General features: G+C 52.6%; 1 protein-coding gene across 6 annotated transcripts in view; it reads left to right on the top strand.

Annotated features, from left to right (window-relative positions):
* The window catches only part of RECQL5 (RecQ like helicase 5), a 68,708-nt gene extending 46,019 nt beyond the window's left edge, over positions 1-22,689 (top strand). For 4 of the 6 annotated variants that reach the window (XM_075903659.2, XM_075903660.2, XM_089771933.1 and 1 more), the window contains 12 exons: positions 5,175-5,402; positions 9,648-9,747; positions 11,349-11,385; positions 13,163-13,221; positions 13,386-13,459; positions 14,045-14,138; positions 15,248-15,388; positions 17,082-17,737; positions 18,026-18,104; positions 19,366-19,617; positions 20,811-20,883; positions 21,009-22,689. In XM_075903659.2, the coding sequence (XP_075759774.2) occupies positions 5,175-5,402; positions 9,648-9,747; positions 11,349-11,385; positions 13,163-13,221; positions 13,386-13,459; positions 14,045-14,138; positions 15,248-15,388; positions 17,082-17,737; positions 18,026-18,104; positions 19,366-19,617; positions 20,811-20,883; positions 21,009-21,109 (1,894 nt within the window). In that variant the 3' untranslated portion in view covers positions 21,110-22,689. The remainder of the gene's footprint in view (positions 1-5,174; positions 5,403-9,647; positions 9,748-11,348; positions 11,386-13,162; positions 13,222-13,385; positions 13,460-14,044; positions 14,139-15,247; positions 15,389-17,081; positions 17,738-18,025; positions 18,105-19,365; positions 19,618-20,810; positions 20,884-21,008) is intronic. The other 2 variants (XM_075903662.2, XM_089771934.1) reach the window with 2 other exon arrangements.
* Positions 22,690-23,477: the final 788 nt, after the last annotated feature.

Genomic DNA, 23,477 nt, shown 5'->3' with positions numbered 1-23,477 from the left:
TTTTCCGATGCAGGCAGTAGCTATTCTATGCCAAATGTACCCTTCCCTGATAGTTCTTCTGCCCTCTCATTAGAGAGAAAGGGCTGAAACGTTCTTCACTAGGCAGAAGCAGGGGTTTAAAGAAAGGAGAGGCAGGGCACTGAACTTTGATGAACAACCTCATTATCATCTTGCAAGCGGTGATAGGATTTCACTAACATTTTGCATCATGTTTCAGAGGGGTATTGGTGTCTGTTTCAGAAAAAAACAACAAGGAGTCCTCCCTGTGGCATCTTAAAGACTAATTGGGATGTAAACTTTCGTGGACTGGGGTTGTATCTGATAAAGAGGGTTCCAGTCCATGAAAGTTTATGTCTAAATACATTTGTTAGTCTTTAAGGTGCCACGGGACTTCTCGTTGATTTCACATCACATTATTGAAATTTATCAGTATTTGTTTTTCTTTCTGTCCCTTAAGGCAGAATCAAAAGAGAGTTCCTCAGTGAATTGAAAGGAGACTACATTTTGAGGGGAAGGGGGAAGTTGTATAGTTAACCTGTGGAACTCTGCTGTGGGAAGAGAGACAAATACAGTAGCTGAATTTCAGGATATTAGTGGTGATGGAGTCTGAGTTAATGCCCACTTCAAGGCATAAATTAACTAGTTGCCAGGGCTGAGGAAGGCTTGCCCACCCTGTAGACCATTGTACAACTAGCTAGGCAACGTAACCTCAGTTTTTACAAACACCAATTTTATGAACAACCAGTTATACAAACTTTGTTTTGCGGCAGTGTGAAATCACATAACACAGGAGATGTCTATGAAGACCAAGTCTTCATTCCTTTACACTCTGCTCGGTGCACTGGACATGTTTGAAATGGTACACAGTGCATTATATTGCAGCTTATGCACTGTGATGTTGTAGTTGTAACAGATGTTTAGTTTTATGCACTTTTCAATTTTATAAACCACTCAATTTCTGATTAATTTGTAAAATAGAGTTTGAGTTTTTTGCCTTCATCTGCGGCATTAAGGTTTTAGCTGCTGACAGGACTCCAAGTGGCTTCAGAGCTCCTCCATTCTCTGTCGCAACATTCCATGGCAAAATCTTGTTTGTTGGCATTAAGGGTTAAATGAACATGCCAACATCTTCCCCTCCCTCCCTGACCTGTCATGTTAGCACGGTGAGGGAAAGGAGAGTAAGACCGGGCACTCTTTTATGCTTCACTTTCCACTCAGAGGAGCGGGTGTATGTCAGACTAATGAGAATAATGCCTTCGTTTCTTTCTCTTTGAGAAACAAAGAACTGACTTGCAGAGGGCTTTGACATTTCTGTGATGGTGCTGCAGTGGCAGGGCCCGCGGCACCCTGCCGTTCTTTTGGAAGGGCAGGGAGAGAGGCTCAAATGTGTCTCCCTTTTTTTCCCCTGGTTGTGAAAGGAACTCTTTCTCTGAGTTCAGGAACAAAATGAGTCAGTGCTGCTTTGCCAGGGGATAGAAAGCCATCTTTGTAGTTGCCCCTATTCAGCTTCCAGTGACCTGGACTCATGGCACAACAAATTCACTGTCCCAGTCTCCTTACCTGGGTAGTGCTGTTTTCCTTCTGGCTTCATTGCCTATGTTTGCACTGAGCTGGTCTGGAGCCTGCTGCTTTAGTTTCTTCACCAGCTCTTGGCTGGTTTTTTCTGCTTGGTAAATCAAAGCCCCTGGACTGCCAGAGAGTTAATGAATCAGCAGGTATCATGGACTCTTAACAGTCTGCTTGAAATGCCTCCAAGCCAACAGATACTCTGCTGGATTCCTCACTATCTTCTGGCCAGGAATCCAGACTTATGCCCCACCCTCCTTCCATACACCTGTTTGTAGATGTCACCATTCAGACCTGCCTTAAAACCTAAACAGGGAGTCTCTAGTGGAGAAAATCCTTGCTTTGCGCTTTTCCCTCTCTGACCATTGCGCTGCTGAGCTAATCCTTCTATTGTATAGGTCCAAAATGTACACCAGATGCGCTATACAAATTAATAATAAGCATCAGAGAAGGAGCTAAGTTAGTTTTTAACTGGAAAAACTTCAAAAACAACGAATAGTCTAGCCCAGCCTGATCTCCAGCCTGATCCTGGCCTGCATATTTATTCCTGCCTCTGGAAATTTCCACTACATGCATCTGACGAAGTGGGTCTTTGCCCACGAAAGCTTATGCTCCTACACTTCAGTTAGTCTATAAGGTGCCACAGGACTCCTTGTCGCTTTTTCAGATTCAGACTAACACGGCTACCCCTCTGATACTAGTCTAGCCCAGTGTTTCTCAACCAGTGGTACAGGTACCCTTATGGCTACTCAAGAGAAGTCTGGGGGGTTTGTCAATATAACTGAAATTTGGAGAGAACAATTTTTGTTTTAAGTTTTACAGAGCTTTATTATTTTTGTATTTTTTACACCTAAAAGTCTTCTCCTGGCTGGCTACGATTAAGTTGTTTAAACAAATGTATTGCAATGGTAGAAAAAAAATGTGTCCTTGAAAACTGTAGGTACTAGGGGTACTTATATATTTTTAAAAGGGGTACTTTATTAACTAAAAAAAAAGGTTGAGAAACTGGTCTAGCAGCACTTTAAAGACTAACAAAACATGTAGATGGTATCATGAGCTTTTGTGGGTACAACCAACTTCTTCAGTTGAATCCCACGAAGCCTCATGATACCATCTACATGTTTTGTTAGTCTTTAAGATGCTGCTAGACTATTTGTTTTTTTAATAATAAGCAGTTAGACATTAATACATTTTCATGGTCCTGCTCAAGTAGAGAGAAGTGGTGGATGTGTCAGAGGGAGAAAAGAACTGAGTTATTTCAATGGTAGGCTCATTGGGGCACGGAGCATCCTTTCTGTGCTGTTTGTACAACACTTAGCACAGTGGGTGCTCAAGCTCCTAAGCATGATAGTAGTATAAAAACCATATAAGAGCAGTATGGGGTATTTTGAGTAAAATTCCTGCAGTGTTGGTTGATATATGGGAAAGTGAGGCACTTGAGAAAATATTCACAATTTTCTACATTTGGCAAAAGCAGATCTGTGAGAAAAACAGCAAAAATGTAGCCCTCGCGGGTGTCTGCTTGACTTACCAAAATTATGGCTATATGATAATTGTGTCCTGAGAAAATATATGTCTACACTTTGCTTAGACATTGCTGCCCATGTGTGTCCAGCTAGCTACGGGAAGGTATGCACTGAAGCTGGGAGCATGCTTGCTAGCACAGGTAGAGACGCACACTAATTCTGCTCTAAGCTAGTGCACCAAAAAAAGCAATGTAGCCAGGGGCTGCAGGGGCAGTAACTCAGGCTAGCTCGCTGGAGTACTTACCTACTGGATCCAGGTGTGTTTGTACTTGGGTGCCTAGCCAGAGCCATTGCCTGTGCTACCTCCAGCTACACTACTCATGGTGTGTCTGGCTACTACGACTGGGAAGCAGGCTCTCCGCTGTAGTGTAAATGTGCCCTAAGTGAACGTTGTCTGGTTTTAAGGAGCTTCAGACCCTACTGGTGAAACTTGACAGCCCTGCAAACAGATCTTAAACAGCTCTGGAGCAAAGAGCTTCTGGGCGGGCAGGAGAGCTCTGGGAGTCAGATGGATCCGGAATAACCCACTGCTGGAATGAACAACAAATAAAAGGAGGGCAACAGAAATTAAGGTTGACCCATGTCCTCTTGTTCAATTCCAGTTTCTGATTAAACATGTATTGCTTAGTATGTTGCTCCTTTGTGACAAAATGCATGCAGCCGGACAGCGTTTGCAAGGCAGCTGGGTTAACATAGCTCAGGCCCTGCTAGTGCAAGTGTCTACCTGGGTCAAGAGGCTGGCTCCCAACTGCAGTGTAGACATATCCTAGGAGGTCCAAATCCAAAATGCACCCCAGCTAGATAACAGAACTGGCCTATCGCCCTTTGAATTGCTTCTGTGTCATCTTGATCGACTGGTCCATCCGCCCTCACAGAGAGCCCGGATCTGTGTCTGTCTATGAGTCTGTTTGTTCAAGAACGCCTCCTGATCGGTAAGAGCCAGGACCACCACAGTTGGTATGCAGCTTCCTGTTAAAGCAACGTCAGGGTTTGGTGCATGGAATGTGATTGTTTCTCATCAAATGGAAAGGAAAGGCAGTGATAGCAGGGACAGTTATACTCCAGAGTGACCACAGTGGAATAGCAAGCAAGTGCACCCCCACTGCCCTGCTAGCCCCAGAGAGCTGGGGAGCAGCCACCAGCTGGGCAACATGGCCTCTGCCGCCCCAGCTAGCTCAGGGGAGAGGTCCCTGCTGCCTGGACAGCTGTGGAGCAGCTAGCAGCCGGGCAACGCACCCTCCCACTGCCCCAGGCCAGCCCCTCCACTGCCCAACCCCCTTCCCTATGACCTAAATATATGTTTCTCTCTCAGCCCCAAACTGATCAAAAGGCTCTAACGAGGAACATATTTATTCAAGAGACCAGACCTGGTCCAAGAATAGAGGAACTCTCTGTGACAGTAAGACTCAAGTCTCATCTTGTGCTCTGCTCTTACAGAAGTCCATAGTAAACGTGTGGGTTTGCAATCACTTACTTTAAACTGGGGAGTAAGGTGTTGACTAATCAGCAACCACAATGCCTCTGGTGCTTCCCTTGTTTCAGCAGCCTTTGCGATCTCTCTGATCCCAAGTCAGAACAAAGAAGTCTTTGGTGCATGAATAAATTAATAAGTCAGTTTTCTCTGTCCACATAGCTCTCTATGCACATAGTTTAATTGGAGCTGAATTTCTGCTTGTACTTCATATTGGGGTTGCAGCAATAGTGTATGTATCCTGGGGATTCAAGGGGGCTGTCTGTCTGCAGAGGCACTGCCTTTGAAGAATAAAGCACTTAGTCTCTGCCTGACTGTGCTCTTAGGGAGGTCAGGGTAAAACTCCTCTTGACTTCAGTGCGGGGGAGGGGGGCCTCCGTTAGCCAGCTTTTGAAAATCCCAATGAAAAGTCTAAAACAGATGAGTTTGGGATGGCCCAGTGTGTTGCTCCTGCTATGGTGATTCTTTTTGCCCCGCCCCACAGGACAGATTTGATCTGCAATGTGACATCTCTTCCCAGAGTGCCTTCTGGGCCCCCCTTACCGTACCTCCTCCTCGCAGTAATGGCTCTGTCAGCATGTCACTATTTCCGCCTTTCCCTTGTCTCCTAGATGTCGCCATGCTGCCATAGCAAAGTACTTTGGGGATGCCACCCCCACTTGTAACAAGTGCTGTGATTACTGCAAAAACCCAGGAGCAGTGAAGAAGCAGCTGGATACCCTGGAACTCAGCTGCAACAGCTGGAGCAGAACCTGCATTGGAGCCACAAGTTCCTCTCGGGGTGCCTACGACCCAGAGCTATACGAAGGAGGGAGGAGAGGCTACGGAGGCTTTAGCAGGTTCGGATTTGATTGTTCAGCCTTCCAGAGACTGGGCGTGTTCTGTTGGGGAAGGTGGAGCTCCTCCTCCTCTTTGGACAGCCCGGCTGCCAGCCCAGCTGCTCCTAATTCCAGCAGATATTTCTGTGCCCTGTTTTCCTGTTACTTGTGGCCTGAAGGCCAGGAACAGTTTCCATCCACTAATCAGATTCCTGTCCATAGGAGCCAGAAGCTGTCCTCACATGGTCTGGAACAATTGATTGTCCCGTGGAACACAGCTCCTTCGTGGCACTGGTCTGAATTTTACATCTGGACTGGGAACAAGATTAGAGAGACTATAATCCTATGCCTAGCTCAGGGCTGGGCAAGAGGCTGTCAGCGGGCTGGATCCAGCCCACCTAGCTCTTTCATCCGGCCCGCGGCAGCTCCCAGCCCTGCCCCTGGCGTGTTGCTTGGGAGGTGTGAGCCATTTTAGCTCCTGCTATTTAAAGGGCTTGTGCCTTCTCGGCGGCTGCTAGGCAATGTGATAGCAGCCACGGGTAAGGCGAAAGCCCTTTAAATAGCAGGAGTTTAAAGGGCTTGCGCCTCCCTGGCAGCTCCCAGGCAACATGTTAGTTGCGGGCCAGGGGCTTTGAGCCTTTTCAACTGCTTCTCTTTAAAGGCTCACCCCTTCCCTGCAGCCGCTAAGGTGCGAGCCGTTTAAATAAAAGCAGTTGAAAGGGCTCGCAGCTCCCAGCCCCTCTGTTAACGTGTTGCCTGGGAGACGCCAGGGAGAGGCAAGCCCTTTCAACTCCTGTCATTTAAAGGCCCTGCCCTTCCGCCTGAGGCTCTACCCCTTCTGGGGCAGCTCGCAACCACTTCCAAAACGTAAGGAGTGGGCTTCCCCCTTCAGAATTTATTGCCCACCCCTGGGCTAGCTCCAGACTTCTCCTGGACTTTAGTCCTAGCGCTCACTGATCATGGGCACATTGCTTGACCTCTCTCTGTCTGTGTTTCCTCTTATCGGTAAAGCAGAGATGGGTGTTGGGAAGTGTGATTAAATCTACAGAGTGCTTAGTGTAACCTATATACCTTCTCTGGTGTGGTGTGGTGTGCTGTCCCAGGGCACTTAAACTTCTTACGGAGAGGGAGAGGGGGAAAAAAACGCACTCCCCACATTCCCTGTGCTCACTGAAGCCTAGGGGGGCCCAGGCTAGTAGATTTTGTGTGCTCCAATCTTGCAGGAGGCAGCGTGGGGGTTGGAGCACCAGTGCAGGGCTCTCCTATGCTGGGTGGGGCCCCCTGAGCCTCGGGGGCTGGATCCAGGCAAGCCGAAGGCCACATCCAGCCCCCGAGCCTGAAGTTCCCCACCCCTGTTGTAGAAGCTCTTGCACCAAGCTCCAGAGGTCCTGGGTTTGGTTCCACCTGCCAGCATTATACTAGCACACCTGGATGATGGGGCTACTGACGAGTGGCAGGATGGTGGTATTTTAGGGTATGTCTACACTACAGCACTAACTTGAACTAACTTAATTCGAATTAGTTAATTTGAACTAAGCTAATTCGAACTAGTGCATCTAGACCTAAAAACTAGTTCGAATTAGCGTTTTGCTAATTCAAACTAGCATGTCCACATTGAGTGGACCCTGAACCGAGGTTAAGGATGGCCGGAAGCAGTGCCAGCAGGGCATCAGATTAGGACTTAGAGCGTGGAGATGCTGTCTCAGGCTAGCCGAGGGCTGTGCTTAAAGGGACCCAACCCCCACCCCGGACAGACAGTTATCAGGGGTTCCCCGCTCTCTTGTCTAACTCGATGAGGGACAGCAAAGCAGTCCTGGATTGGAGTGCCCTGAATGCCCACACTCAGCACATCACAGCACTCGGCCATCAGCCCGGCTGCACTTGCCGCAGGCTGCACTTGCCGCAGGCTGCCATCCGGGGAGGGGGGTCAATCGGGGGACCGCAGGAGAGCTTCCATCCTGAGGAACCCGCAGAGCCACCCCAGTCCTCCCCATCGGGGGCTCGTACCCCATTCCTCCCTCACCTCATTCCACTTACCCCTCCCTAGCCCCCCTGCCTGATGTACAAAATAAAGTGTGTTCAAAAATAGAAACTCTCTTTATTGAATAAAACTCGGGGGGACTGGGAAAAGGAGGTGGGAGAGGGGAAGAGAGAGGGTGGGAGAGGGGAGAGCAACTAAAATGATCAGGGGTTTGGAACAGGTCCCATATGAAGAGAGGCTAAAGAGACTGGGACTTTTCAGCTTAGAAAAGAGGAGACTGAGGGGGGATATGATAGAGGTCTCTAAAAGCATGAGTGGTGTGGAGAGGGTGCATCAAGAAAAGTTTGTCATTAGTTCCCGTAATAGAAGGACTAGAGGACACCAAATGAAATGAATGGGTAGCAAGCTTCAAACTAATAACAGAAAGTTCTTCTTCACAAAGCAAATAGTCAACCTGTGGAACTCCTTGCTGCAGGAGGCTGTGAAGGCTAGAACTAGAACAGAGTTTAAAGAGAAGTTAAATAAAGTCATGGAGGTTGGGTCCATGGAGTAGTATTAGCCAGGGGGTAGAAATGGTGTCTCTGGCCTCTGTTTGTGGAAGGCTGGAGATGGATGGCACGAGACAAATGGCTTGGTCATTGTCTTCAGTCCATCCCCTCCAGGGTACCTAGTGTGGGCCGCTGTCGGCAGACAGGCTACTGGGCTAGATGGACCTTTGGTCTGACCCAGTATAGCCGTTCTTATGTTTTTATGTTCTAAGCTCAGGGCTCAGGGTCGGGGGTCTCACTGGACCAACTTGATATTCATGCAAAACTCCTCCTGGGTGGCCAGGCTGGCAGCTATCCTGCCCTAGACGGCCACTTTCCTGTCCCTAGTGCGGAGGTCCTGGACGTTGGAGGCTTCCCCCCAAACCTGGATGAGGTCCATGATATCCGCACTAGACCAGGCGGGCGCCCGCCTCTTGCAGCCCCGGGCAGGCTCCTGGGAGCCGCCAGCCTGGTCCCGGGAAGAGGTGGAGGGCTGGGTGGCAGTGGGTGGCTGGCTCGTGCCGTGCCAGGTGCAGGGTCTGCTGGCTGGGTGCTGGCAGGCTTGCACCTGGCACAGGCACCGTAGCCAGACCGTGCCCCTTTAAGGGCTCCGGGGCGAGGAGGGGGCAGACAGGTTTCCCTGGTGGTGCCCAGAGTGGCCACCAGGGCAAGCTGGGGAGGGCTAGTCTTCCACTAGTTCGAATTAAGTGGCTACACACCCCTTAATTCGAACTAGTTAATTCGAACTAGGCGTTAGTCCTCGTAGAATGAGGTTTACCTAGTTCGAATTAAGTTCGAACTAGCGGTTTGCCTGTGTAGCGTCTATTAAAGTTAATTCGAACTAATGGCTGTTAGTTCAAATTAACTTTGTAGTGTAGACATACCCTTAGTTATGAATTCCCTCCCCCCCATGTGTAACTCCTGTTTCGCAAGTGGATTTTGGAGCCAAAAGCTGTTAGTATTGCTGGGAGGCAGCCATCATGCGGTCAGACACAGAGCAAACTTCTATCAGTGCATCTCTGCAGCACTGCCTGCCTTTCCAGACCTTGGCTTCGACAGATTGACAGTTTCATTCATCAGATGAGCCTAGCAGTAGGATGCAGCCAAATTACTCACATTGCTAATGACCTTGGTCTGTATTTGAACCCAGAGACAGATTGTTGCTTTAACACAGGGCGCTGCTTGCCACTGACTGGACTGATCTTGGCTGTACCTTTGTTCAGAACAGTTGTGGTCATCCCTGAGTGCATAGCTACGCTACCTGTCGGGTCAAGGGGCAGCGATTGATCCGGGGGGGTCGATTTATAGCGTCTAACACAGATGTGATAAATCAGCCGCTGAGTGCACTCCCGTAGACTCCGGTGCTCCACCAGAAGCACAGGCAGAGTTGATGGGAGAGCATCTGCACTCGACTCACCACAGGCCATATAAGTTGATCTGAGAATGTCGACCTCCACTACGTTAGTCGCGTATCTGAAGTTGTGTGACTTAGATTGGTGGCCTGTGGTAGTGTCGCTTAGGCCAGGAGGGACCCAGCTGGGCTGACCTTACTCACTGTTGTTGATTTCAGTGGACTCTTTGCTGAGGAAGTATAGAATTCAACTTGAGGAAGGGTGGCCGAACTGAGCTCTGTTCATAAAAGCCCATTAGAAAACCAATTCCCACTGTGGCGCAGGTTTTTTAATGCCTTTACATCTGCTCCTGCCGTCTCCGCAGGAATTCGTATCCTTCTCGTAACATTCCTGCCTTCTCATCCAGGTATGACGGAGAAAATGGTGGGAGCGGGGATGAAGCCAGCGAGGGAAATCGGAAACGGGAGTGGAACGACTTCTACAAAAAGCAGATGAATCTGCGCAAAGTGAGTTGAATCCCTTCCAGAAGCGATCAGAGGGCGTCTGGCTTCTGTGTACTTGCCTCTCCTGCAGACATAGCAGCTTCCTGTGACTACAGCAGGACGCGCAATGGGGAAGCAATCACCCAGAGAGGTTTACCTATTGGCAAATCAAAACTAGAAGTCTGTAAATCCGAGGGCTGGCCCTCCGTAGTTTTACTCAATTCAGACGTGGATGGGCCTTGTCTCCAGATTGTGGATCAGACGAGCGGGAGTTTTTTGGTAGAAGGGGATGCCCAGAAGAGGAAGACTCTCCCAAGGTTTCCTGAGCTAGTTTGCCCTGAAGCCCTTCTGTCTGGGGGGTGTTCACCCCCCCACCCCCAATCCCTCTGATCTCCCATTGACCTTGGAGCTCCATAAAAGTCAGAGTCATCTGCTCAGTTTCAGGAACAATCTGACTATTCCTCCTGCTTCCAGGAGATGTGTGGAAAGTGGTCTCTGCAGAAAACCTCACTCTTCTAAGGATTCCTCCAGGAGCCGGGAGTGCAGAGGGATGGATGGCAAATGCATCTCCAGCTGGCCTCAGTCTGTGGCCAGTCTGCAGCTGGAGAGCCATCCCTTGGGAAGGGACAGAGTAGAGGGGAGCTATGCTATGAAGACTGTTGATGGCTCCTGTCCCTCTACAATTTATCACATGGAAAAAGATGAAAGATCTTGGGGTATGATGGGCTTCTTGTAAATAGGGTCTGGCTTAAGGGGAACTCGCTTATTACATTTAATAGAAGTGACTGTTTTTAGTAAAGAATTGCACATGGCCCTCTTCAGACTGCTCTCAAGGCTTCTAAGTTTGAAAGCCAAAAAGCTCCAGGTCTCTTATCAGTCCTCGGGATCCATGAATAGTACCTCTGTGTCCGTTAAGTCTCTGATTAACTGGGAGTCTGCATTTGAGCTCCAGAAAGAAGTGGAAAGGCCAACAACTCTTATCTGTTTCCTTTAGAATAAACCCCAGCACAGAGGGATAAAGAAGGGCTGGCAAGATATGAGCTGACAGTGGAGAGACATTGCACCGTCTGCCCCTCTTTCTTCCCCCTTTCCTCCCTCCATTCCTATGCTCCATGTCCTGCCCCAACCTGTCTCCCCCAGGGGATTAATGCCTCACTGGAGATCAGTCCAGGAGAGCCCAGAAATCCACCAGGAGACTCACCTATATTTAACCCTCTGAACGTATAGCATCAGAATGCCAAAACTCCATCATCCCAGGGAGCTTTTCAGCCCCGGATCTCACTGCGTAAGAGACAAATATAGCCACGCCCCACCCCTGTGAAGAAAATCTCCTTGACATGTCTACAAGCTGGCCCGTGCCCACTTCTAGTGAAGGAGATCTCGTCTGCAGCCCCTCTGGCCTTTGCATTGCCAACTTTCTGACAACTCTTTGTTTTGTGCATTGCCAACCCTCTCCTGTTCCTCCGTCTCTTGCCCTTTTTGCCAACTTCCCTCGCATTTTGGCATCACCCTTCCTGGGACAGGTGACTGGAGCTGTGGGCAGGAGCTCTTGCGTTCACTATAGTCCTTCATAAATGTTGCTCATGATGGAAAAGTTTGACTTCAGTCTCTCTCTTTCCCTGCAGGGCAAAGAACCAGGAAAAGATGACTTTGTCCCTCCAGGTAGATCTCACCATTGCTTTATAGTTTTACTGGATGGTCTTGATCAGCGAGAGAATTCCATGGGAAGGGGGGTGGGACACCCTGGTTGCCTTATGTAGAACCAACATCTGAGTGAACAAAGAATGCAAGTTAGTCCTCTCCTGTGGCTGGATGATCCACAGAAATGACACAGCTGGGTCGGTCCATGCTCCAACTCTTGGGCACCAGGACCAGAGCAGTGTGTCCCTCACTGTGGAACTCCTTGCTGGAAGAGATCAATCTCAGCTCAAATCTTTCTGTGATGCAGCCTGCCCAGCGGGACACCGTTTGATCAGGGCTTTCAGCCTCTCCAGTTTTGTGCATCTAAATACCCCAGTTGTGGCCACGGAGTCAAATCTGAGGAAGGTTTTGCCATTTTTACCTGTGATGTTTTGAAGCTTTCTCAAGCAATAGAATTATTGCTACAGTCCAAAGGGGTGGCTCCATATTACTGTGCCCCTGTCAAGGGTTTATTTCTGTTGTGTAACTCCAAGTTTCATCATTTAAAAACTTACAGAATCAGACCCAAAAATACAAAAGTGACACAGCACATTGTGATGGGGTCAGGCCAGAGGGGGGCAAGAGAGACATGGAAGGGAAGTATATTAGCCTTAGAATGAGTAAATCTCTGTTCCCAGAGTAAGTTGGCTTGGGCTAGTCCAGAACCAGCAGTAACTTATCAGAATCAATCAAGGCAATTAAGCACCTGGAGCTAATTTAGTTGTCTTCCAGTTGGAACACTTGGGGCTAATTAATGAACCAGTTCAGGCTGATTTAAAAAGTGCTTCTCTGCAGTCAGTCAGTGCATGGGAAGCTGAGAAGACAGAAGGAGCTCTACAGATACAGAGGATCTAGGAGGAGCAAGTACAAGTAGAGCCTGTGATAAGGAAGGTGCTAGGGAAGGTGTGGGAGAGATAGGCCAGGGGTTTTGTTGCTGTCACACAGCTGGTGTTGGTGATATTTATAGGCAGCTGCTATTACAGGGCCCTGGGCTGGAACCCAGAGAAGAGGGTGAGCCTGGATCCACCTACCACCCACTCCCCATTTCCACTTGGGGAAAAGATTGGCTGGAGAAAAGGAAGGGGTTTCCTCAGGCCTTCATTATTTGCAGGGTCCACCAAGACTGTGGAGTTGGGTTTTCCTCTACCACAAGCTGGCCAATGATAGAGCAGCTCAGCAGCCAGCAAGCTGATGCCCTGGGTGTGGTGCCTAAATTAAAGCAAGCAATCTGCTCAAGTCCAGGACCCACCAAGCTCGAGTAGGAGCTTTGTCACAACGCTTATTGCTGAAAAATGGCTCACTCCCTCATTTTTCTCATGTAAATCCATTGGACTATAACTACTGCCCTTACATTTCAGCCTACAGTCCATAGGGCAGTACAAGCACGTCCCTCTGTGTGAAACGGTTGTTTGTGCTGACTTCGCTAGTGCTTTTGTGTAACCTGTTGTGAAACTAGGCAGATCTCTAGATGAGCTGATGTACCTCCTGGAAGACCTGAGCTACCCCTGTGCTCAACTCCCCCCTCCCACCGTCTCGCCCTGAATGCGGTAGTTAGAAAAGGGCTTGCTGGGCTGGAGAGCTTTTCACAGGCAGAGTCCTCCCACCCTGCCAAAGGGGAACTTGGTAATGGCACACGGGTGGCGTGGTAGGAGGGCAAATCCCAGAGGTATCGTACTAACCCCTGGGAGGGAGGTGGGGGTGGTGTGGGAGGGAACAGAAGGGTGGAGAGCATCTCTTTATACCACCACTTCTCTGGCAGATGCAGGCTGTCCCTTGAAAGATGCCGCCAGCCGGAAAATCGCCAAACTCTCAGTCAAGGTAAGGAAAGGCCTGCGTGAATTCAGTGCAGCATTTTCCCTACACACACCTCCCCCCCCCCCCCCCCCCAGAGGCCAGAGGTACTGCCTGCCCCTTTGAGTGGGTGGGGAAGAAGGGCAGCACCACTCCTGCAAGAGGATCTCCTCTCTCTCCTTTGCTTTTAGGCCCGAGAACACTGCTTGAAGATGTTGGTAGAAGCTCTGAGCAGCAACCAGGAGGCAGCCCCGACTGGACATGGGTATAAAACGAGGCACAGGAAGGGGTGTAGAGAAGAGGCCCAGAACAGCAGGGCCTCCCTGCTCTGAGTTCAATGGGCACCCCTGTCAGTGACTCACCTCAGGGGGCTCTGTAAAAGTGCTCTTCCCTCCATCCATGTTCCCGTCTCCTGGCTGAGCCCCACAGCTGAGTTCAGCCCCACATGGCAGCGCCAGCAGGCCCATATCTCTCTGCGTGCACCGAGCCGGGGATTGGGCTAGCCCCACCAGCTCTGCGTATGGGATTCCAGGAATTGCTGTGCCCCATTGCCCCACCGGGGAGGGGTGGGGGTGGGGTGGCTAGTGTACGACAGTGCAAACCAGAGGAGACTCTCCAGAGGCGCAAGAGGAGGGATGTGCTTGGACTTAAATCCACTGCGCCCCTGAAAGGCACTAAAACGGCCCCTTGGCCACCACCTGCAGGCTTGACACATCCCAGCCCTGCGTCCACCCTGGCCTGACCAACCCACACCCCACAGGAGGGAGACAGTTCACCAGCGTTAGCGCCCCCCTCGCAAGGGGAGAGCCGAGTCCTCCCTGAACTGACCGACGTGACGTGTGTGTTGCAGGTCAGACCCCCACACCTGTGCCGTGGAGATGGAGCATGAGGCTTTCAGAACAAGTAAAATGTCCAACTTGTACAAAGCAACGGTGCTAAAGAAGGTAGGGAGTGGGGGAGGCACCCTGGCGCTGCTCCCTCCTGTCCCCGTTGAGCATGGCAAGTGTTAGACCAGGGGTGGCTAATCATTTTCACAGGGGGGCTGCTTAATGAATTTTGGTACATGGTCACGGGCTGGCTCCAGAAGGGGAGAGGGTTGGGGACTAGCCTCCACCAGAGGCTTTGAATTCAAAACACAGCAAAGACTTGTAGCCCCCGGCCTCGCTGCTACCATGTTGCCTGGCAGCTGCCCGGAGTTGCTGCGGCTATTTAAAAGGCTCAAGGCTCCAGCCTCTTCTGGAGCAGCAGCACCGTGACTGGAAGTCAGGAGCCATTTAAATAGGATCCTGCTGCCTGAGCCACCACCAGGAAATTTGGTGGCACGGGCTGCAGGATATAACTAGATAGTGGCCAGATGCAGCCCCCAGCTCGGATCAAAGTGTTAGGCAGGCTGGATCCGCCCCCAAGCCACATCTTGCCCAGCCCTATGTTAGACTCAAGGGCATGTCGTCCGTCCATCCCCCCTCCCCCCCCCCGTGTGTTCCAGCTCTTGCTCTGCTGGCTTGTGTCTCAGGCTGTTTCTTCCTGCTAATGCTTCCAGGAGCCTTTTTTCTCACTGGACTTTCCCTCCCTGTTGGCTACGACCCAGATGTTGGTCAGAAATCTACTGGGGGCTCTTCCCATCCCAGTGCATATGCATAAAGTGCTACAAACGCATCTCCAGCCATTGGACAGGGACTTGTCATTAAAAATAATGACGGGCGGGGGGGAGGGAACTTTCTCGACCACTAGAGTGACCAGATAGCAAGTGTGAAAAATCAGGATGTGGCATGAGAGATAACTATAAAAGAAAGTCAGGTCTGCCCATGTAAAATCGGGACATCTGATACCCCATCGACCTTGTCACCTTGTGACTGCACCATCGTTTCATAGTGGAAAATACTGACATGGGTGAGGCAGTGGACTTGAGCCAGCCTGGGATGATTCGTGGCCCTGAGGCAGGAGTAGCCCTCAGGGGAGACCTGCCCTTTGCCAAAGAGGGTTGTGATCATGCTGAGGAGGAGACGTAAAGACGCTGCCATTGGGGATGGTTTTTCTTCTCTTGCAACCCAAGGTGGCGGAGATCAACAAAGCCTCGAAAGAAGGGGAGTTGTATCCAGCGTTTGGGTCAGGAGCTGGTGAGAGCAGCAGCCCCAGGACAAAGCCTGACCCCTCAGCTGACGATGGCTTTCTCCCTGCATCCCAAGTCTACTCGGTGAGTACAGGTGGCTGCTGCACAGAATGATCATGGGGCCTGGCATGCTCGGGTGGGCCTGGATTATGGCTGTGTAAAATCCCGCCTGCCCAGCTGGCTGCATGAAAATGCTGACTGGCCTGTTCTAGAAAAGGGCCCATGCGGGGCCATAAAACATGGGCTGCAAGGCTGGGCAAAGAGGAGAAGGCAAGCGATGGGTTTGGGGCCTGGTTCTTTGCAGGGTTGTTGCTTAGCTTTGGCTGAGTGCACACGGTGGAAAGTTTCCTGTTCCACTTCCGGCGGGCAGCTCCCCTAGGAGGACAGCTCAGCTCCTGAGTTATGCTGGATCATCTGTGTGCAATAAATCTAACTTGGTTTCAGACCCCACGGTGCCAAGGAGCTTTCGTCCTCCCTGGCATGGCATCACCCAGCCAAGAACATTACCTGTCCCCGTATTCTGGGGCTACAGCTCCCCCATCCCTAGTGCAGAGGGCTTCCTTCCCTTACGTGCAGCCATGGCTGGGTTTAGACCGCGGGTGCCCCTCGAAAGGAGCAGCAGACGCCATCCAGTGACGCTGGACTGACAGACTTAAGCTCTGTAGCGCGGTACCCAGGGCTAATCCCTCTCCTCCCGCCTGCCAGATCCAGCCCAGTGTGAAGTGGCTGAAAGCTGGTACCCTCTGATTGCTTTTCAGTAGTGCTGTGAAGTGGGTTGGCTGGGCTCCGTGCAGCGCACAAGTGCTCACGTGACCGCCACTCTCAGGGCTGCCTGCTCCTTGGTTGGCAGCCTCAGCAGAGCGGCTGCGGGAGGCAGGGTGAGGCTGGACTGAGCTACCCCTCAGCCCAGGAGCTGATTCCTCCAGGTGAGGTGAAGTGCTTTGGGAGGAGAAATCATCCCGCTGCTTCCCGTGCTACAGGGAGCTCTGCTGGCCAGGGCTGTGGATTTGCCTCTTTCACGTTAGCTGGCAGCTCCTGTATGCTGCTGTGAGCAAGGGCTCTTGGCTGGTGTGTTCACGGATGCCCCTTAGGCCCTGAGGAGATCACCCTGGCCCACAGTGACATGCTGCATGCCCTAGTGTAGCCCCTCTTCGGAGCCGCCTGCTGAGGTTCTGGCTGTTTGTTCCCACATCTCCTGCTACCCATCCCGTCCATGGCCCCATGATGTCAGCAGACTGTATCGGCCTCCTCCTGGCGAGTGGGCTACATGAGTGGCTTTCCTTCATCTCAGAGGGTTGCAGTGGCCCACAGACCCCTATCTGCCCCCACCACCCTGCACCTCTCATGCACTGGAGCCCTGTACTTCCTACTCCCCCCCCCCCCCCCCCCCCAGCACTCTGAGACCCATAAATCTGCTGATCTGCACTCCATCCTCGCTCCTCCCCCTCCCTCGCAGAGCGGCAGCGCCATGAATCAGCTGTTTGCTGCTGTTCAAGTTCTGGGAGGGGAGAGGGACCGGGTGCAAATCAGTGGATTCATGGTGCTCCGGAAGCACTGGGAGGGTGGGGGAGGAGATCCAGTGTGCAGTGCCCCAGTGCACAAGAGGCACATGGGGGGGGGGGGGCGCAAACATCCCTCCCAGCTGCAAGTGGAACCCCAGCGAGCCGTGGGCTGTTGTGACCCACAGAGAGAGCCACACATGTGGCCTGCTCACTAGCCTTGGTTGCTCATCGTCCCTCCAGGGCTCTCCCTCTGTTTCATTCCCTTCTCTTTGTAGTTTAAACCCAAGCGGGTAGGAGCTGGGTTCCGCAAGAGTTCCAGCTTGTTCCAGACTGCTGCCGAGCTGCTGAAGACAACGCAGGAGAATGATGCTAAGCCTGTGGAGCGGGAAGGGAATAGTCCAAGCAGGCAAGGTGGCAGCAAATGTGGTTCAGAAATGGCCAGATTCTCTACCCTCAAGAGCGAGGAAAAGGCAGCTGAAGTCGTACACGAAAGTGCCCTTGACGAGACGGGAGAGCAGCCCAGTTCTAAGGCAGATGTCCTGTGGGAGAGCCCTAACAAGAAGGCAAAACTCACCAGGAAGCAACAGCTGCTAGCAGAAGCAGCCAGAAAAGAATCCCAGGACATTTCCAAATTCTTCTCTGTCCCCAAAGCTGGGCTTCCAGCCTCAGACCGCGTCTCGGCAGAGGAAGACGATTGTCCTGTGAGCGAGCTACCTCGGTCTCCTTCTCACAGAGAACGTCAGCAGAAAGAGGCGCCTCGGGCAAATGACGATGTCCCAGGAGGAGACGCGTCTGGGCAACCCCAGGTGGAGCATCATGAGGCAAGGAAGTCGGAGGAAGCACTGACTGAGAGAAGTCAAGACTTGGAGTCAGAGCACGACCCTGGCTCTGAGGCCACACAGGCGGGACTAGATGGTCTGGTAAAACCAAGGTGAGAGAGCTCCTGAGGTTCTGCCCCGTTCATTCCTGCTTTGCGCAGCCCATCCCAGTGGGGCCTTGTTAACATAGGCAGCCCTGGGAGTGCGGCGCCTGAGAGCTGCCGTGATAGAATGTAATCCAGGGTCTACCTCTGAGCTAGCCTGGGCAAGGCGTCTCGTCTTGCTTTACCGCAGTCTGCCACTCGCAAAATACCAGCCTGGTGACGTCTTCCTCTCGTAGCAAGTTCCTGTCATTGAAGAATCAACCCAGAAATGATCTTGTCTTTTCCCTCCCTCCTCAGCTGCAATGAACCTGGCTGGGAAATCGGAACAGCCTGCACTGGGGAGCATGAAGGTGGGAAGAGGCCAGGATCAGATGAGGTGAGACCTTCCTGAATTTCATTTTCTTCCCCTCGGTCTGCTCAGCTTCGTGCCCAGCTTCTCTCTGGAGGTGACCTGCCTGGTCGACCTCACCTGGCAGGATCTGTTATCCGGGTGTAGTGCAGTCCCGCACCCAGCAGAGAGCAGCAGTATGGTCTAAGTGGGAGTCTGTGCTCCTGGGACCTATGCGTGGCTCTCCCACTGACTGGGGAGATAAGAGTTGAACCAGTTACTTGATAAGCTGATGCTTATCAGCTCCTGTTCGAGGTTAACCTCTGCTAGGGAGTGAGGCGGGCAGAGCCTGCAGGGCTGGGAGCAGGCTGGCGGAACCGGAAGCCCTCCAGCACCCTTCCCTCCCTGCCCCTACGTCCCCAGGTAGAACGTTTAACCATGTAACCAGCAGAGTTTTGATCGGTTACTCGGTCACTACTTTTGTGCACTCTTTACACCTGTTGCGATGCACGGTGTGACTTGGCAGGGCGCTTCTGCCATGGTCCGTGAAGGTGCCGAGCACCCACAGCTCTGGCTGAAGTCTCTGGAAGCTACAGGTGCTCGGCACGTCTGGCAGTCAGGCTCTCCACCAATATCATTTCCCCCCTGAGAGATGTAGACATTGGTACCTACCTGGTAATCCCCATCCCTGATGCAGGTGGGCTCCTGAGTATCTCCCTGTATTGGTCGAGAGGGCAGCCCCCCAGGCTGACTGTACAGCGCAGTGAGTTTGGGGGGTCACGCAGCACGGGCGGAGCACCCTGCCTTGCAGCCCCTAGCCCAGGGTTTGACCCGGCTGTCTTGGCTGCAGCACCATCCCTTCAGTGGGACGTTAAGTGTTTAACTAAAAAGCAGAGCCAGTTGCCCTTGTGGATCTCTCCTAGGCCTTGTTTCCTGCAGCGTCTATCTAGGTTCACCCCGGGGGGGGGGGCATTCCCAAGGGACATGCAAGATTTCCCCATCCCGCCCTCCTGCAGGAGGGCCCTAGCACTCAGCTACTGCAATCTCTGGAGGGGCAAATCCCACAGGCTTTCTCCTAAGTCCCCTTTTCTGTGTGAGGGGGAATTGTGGGGCTGCCTAGATTAATGCCGTGAGTGCCTTCCCCATGGCTAGCCCAGCGCCTGTCTCCAGGGAAGTGAGTGTGCGAGCGGCTTTGCCACCTGGTATTCTGTATGGGAACAGCTTGCAGGGTAGATGGGGACGGTTCGGCCTCTGATAGCAGCTTGGGCTTAGGAGTGTGAAATGGCTGCTCCTCCTCGCTCCATTCTAGGATCTGGAGAGCCCTGTGAGGAAGAGGCTGCAGACGGCAGCAACATCTTCCATCTTGTGGCAACCAGAGGGCAAAGGCCTGGGCCCAGTGAAGAAGAAGGTGACTTTTGATCCGAGTTTGTCTCAGGTTGATAAAGAAGGAACGACCAAGACCATCCAGCCAGCGCTCAAAGGCGTGTCCCTCAAAGAGACCGCAGATATCGTCGTCAAATACCTGACCCCTTTCTACAAGGGTGGTAAATTTGCTTCCAAGGTAGGGCATGGGCTGCAGCCTCTGTCAGGAGGAGCCCAGAACTGTCTCCTTAGGCCTTTTGGGACCGGAGGGAGGTGCGCGATCCTGGGGGCTGTTCATGTTTAACCATAGAGAGCAATGTTCCCTCTTTTTTTCCCACCGCTGAGCAGAATGAATTTTGTTCTGTGCACCATTGTGGAGGTGGCATGCGTCATGGAGGGGCCGTGCGCCACGTCACCTTTTGGTGCACCGAACAAAATTCATATGGCGGAGGTAGGGAGGAAGGGGCAAAGGGTTGGGGTGCAGGAGTGTGAGGGCTGGGGATGAGGGGCTCAGGGCTAGGACAGACTTGGGGTGTAAGGGCTCTGGCTAGGGGTGTAGGCTCTCGAGTGGGGCTGGGACAGAGGATGGGCTCTTGGGGCCTGGCTGTGGCGGGGGGCTCCAGGGCTGGGTGGCTTGCAGGGGGAGGTCTAGGCTGCTTGGGCTGTGCCTGCAAGTGGGGGTCCAGGCAGCCCCAGCCACCCAGGCTGTTCTGGCCGCAGGGAGGGGAGTCTGGGAACAGGCCGTGGCAGGGGGGTGGGTCTGGGAACGGGTTACCTGGGCTGTGGCAGAAGAGCTCCAGGGCCCTTGCTGCTCTGCCCGTGGCAGGGGACTGGGCCCAGCCATGGTTGCCTTCAGGCTGGGGAGACGCCTGGTTCAGACTGTCCCTCCCCGGCCACCAGACTGGAGGCTAGGCTGGGAGTAGGGGGGCCCTCCTCTGCTCCTTGTGCAGGGGCCTTGAGCACCTACATGGCACTAGGTAGGCAGCCGCGCCGCTTACAGGGATCTGTGATAGAGACTCACCGCTGCTTGGTGGAAGGGTGTGTCTCTTGGCTATAGCCCCTGCTCTAGTGAGAGCCGTTCCGGGAGGCCTGCTGTGTGCTGACTGCCGTGGTGCTGCAGGGATCCCCTATGTATGCCCCTCAGACTTTCATGTTAAAAATTGAGTGATCTGTGAACCGTGCAAATCCAGCCCTGATCAGCTCAAGGCAGGGACTGTCTCTCCCGATACAGGACATCTCGCCTGTCAACTTGAAGCACATCTCTGTTTCTCTTACAGCCCGAAGGTGCTCGGCGCTGTGCAAGGGCATGCGACCCTGTGCAGATGGTGTGGTGAGATGCGACTGCAGCAATAGGTAACCTTGCCTCTGCGCTCTGCTTTCTCTACCCTGCAGGAGCTGTTCAAGGGATTTGCCCGACACCTCTCGCACTTACTGACAGAGGAGAAGAATCCCATCCGCAAGGCTGGTAAGTTGCCACGTGGGGATGTGGCTGGGGGCGGGGGCAATACTGGGGCTAGATGAGTCAAGGACTTGTGGGGGGGGCGCCCACTCTGACAGCATCTCCTCAGCGGCTCTCCCTTCTTGCTGCAGTGAAAGAAGAAGCCCAGAGACTCATCAAGGAGTTTTTCAAAACCCGAGTCCGGTGTGAAAACGAGACAGACTGGCAAGAGCTGCCCAGCTCGGAAAGATGATCCCAGCTCGCCCGGCTCTCTCTGACGGGGGGGAGTTTCCTATTCATGTGGCTGCTTGTTCTCCATGGCATCGAGAACATCTCCAGGGCGGCGACCCTCTGGGCATCTGTCTGGGGAGCGCCTCTGTTGCCTAATGGACGACACAGTCCTTCAACAGCCCTTGCAAAGGGGCCTGGGGTCTGCCAATGCTGCTCAGCCATCCTGCTCTGCATCCCGTTGCTGGCAGTGAAGGGCCGAGAATGTCAGGCTCCGATTCCACGTGGGGTGCAAATCCTGCTGCTCCCCGCAGGTGTGTCTGATCCTCCCCCCCCCCACCCCGATGCTTTTATTGAAATGTTACCAGTTGAAGCCTTACATTGAAAACACATTCAAATGCCCACGCTTTGCTCAGGGTTCCTTTGATGGGAGCTGGTGGCTAAGTTCCTAGAGGGGATATTTGTTTTGGAAAAAACGTTTTGTTTTAGACGATGGGCTATGGCAGCATCTGCTTTCCCACAGCCTGGGACCCCTTGCAGGCTTGTGGGTTGTTGGGTTTTTTTTTTTTTTAAACACCCTGAATTTTGGTTTTTACTCTGGCCACCTCCGGGTGCTCTTTCACTGGCGTGGGCACTAGTGCCTTAGCCTGGGCAGACTGGCAGATCTCTTGCCACTGCCCCCCAGGCTGTTACAAGGGAGCAACACCAAAGTTCACGTACTTCCCTAGCGTTTGCTTCTAGCCCCTGAAGCCATATCTGCTCGCTGTGCCTAACCCAGGGACTTAAGGCAGAGGGTGATGCTGCTGGTCCAGCCAATGACCTGCCCGCTGCTGTGGCACTTGGCCCCAGTAGCTCTGGTGCATCTGCTGCTGTGTTATGCAAGGGCCTGAAGTGGGGAAGTCGGTGAGTTGTAACATGACCCTAGTGTCCAGGACTGTCTGTTACATGTAGTAGTTGGGGGCTCTGCCTGGCGCTGATATTGGCCTTGCTTGCAATAGTGCTGCTACAGCGACCCGCAGGGGAAACTGGGCTTGTGTTACTGCAGGGTGCATAGTAAATGGACAATAAACCGAATGGGACAGTTGCAATGGGCTCTTTGTATTACATGTGCTGTGCTCTGCTGGTCCCAGTTACCTTACTGGGCATGAGCAGGACCTTACACAGCGAACGCCTGGGGAAAAGTGGAGTCACTTGCTCCCTTGCCCGAGCAACTGCTGAGCTGAATGGTAGGAGCTGGTGGAGAGGAATGGACAAGCGGGTTTGGAAACCACAATTCTCTTAGCTGGAATCTCTGGGCTCCCTTTCCAGTGCACTGGCTCTGGGGGGTGGGGAAAGCAGACCTGGTGGTTATGCCTGTTCTCAGACATTTCTCTTTCACCTGTGCCCTTGCCGCTTGTGCTGCAGCAGCATGTGCGACTTTGCTAAGCAGGGGCTTTAACAGCCTGGTGCTCCAGACCTGCACGGTCACATGCCCAGCAAGACAAGTACTTGACATGCTGTAGCCATTCTGCACGAGGACCTTTCAGAAGTGGCCATAAAATCATCTGGCCTCTGCTTTGGCTTGCCACTAAAAATCCCCTGGAACTCCTGGCTTAGCTGAGCGCTTCGCTTGTCCACCTCCCTCCAGTGCCCCTACCTTGTAAGTGGGGGGATCCTGGCGCTTTACTTTTGTTAGCGGTTCTGATTCACCCATGAGAGCTGCCAGGGGAGGGGAATCTGCCTCCTTCCCTGCTGTGCCTAGTGGCTCCTGCCAGGGAATGCCTAGGGTGCCCCATGTGGGGGAGGGGATGGAGAGGGTTAAAACAGAGAACTGGCAGCGGGTGTTACTCCCAAAGGCTTCTCTTTCCTCTGCTGTCACTTGTGCTTTCTCTCTGGATGGGGCCAGTTTCAGTTAGAGCTGGTGGCAGCCTCTCTCCCCTCCCCCGCCTGAGGGGGTGGTAGATAATATACCTGCAACAAATCTAAAGCAGTGGGGCCATTTCAAAGGAAGGTTGAATTGCCCTGGGGCTGGGCTGGGCTCTGCTAAGAGTTAACGCTTTATACTGGGCTCTGCTTAGCAGCTCGTGCTGCACTTTGCTTTGCTGCTGGAGTGAACCAGCCTGTAGCACTCCTGGCTGCTAGTGCTCAGGCTCCTAGGGACGGGGTGTGCACCGTGCCCCTGCCAGAGCACCGGCCCGAGGAGGCTTTTGCTAACCTGTCACGCCCTCCCTCCGTTACCTGTCATGACAGGCAGCTAAAAGGCAGCGTTCATGGCTCAAACTGGGAAACGTCAGCAAGGAAAGCCCGTTAGCCTGGGCCCCAAGTCGTTTGTGTTAGCCCAGTGTCCCTGTTTTAACTACCAGGAACCGCTGCCTTTGCTGGTCACATCACATTAGCCACCTACTAGGAACTGA

Source organism: Pelodiscus sinensis, chromosome 20 (assembly GCF_052426305.1).
Source record: "Pelodiscus sinensis isolate ZL-2025 chromosome 20, ASM5242630v1, whole genome shotgun sequence".
NCBI lineage: Eukaryota > Metazoa > Chordata > Testudines > Trionychidae > Pelodiscus > Pelodiscus sinensis.
The sequence above is the reverse complement of the archived record's forward strand: the minus strand, read 5'-3'. Positions and strand labels throughout refer to the sequence as shown.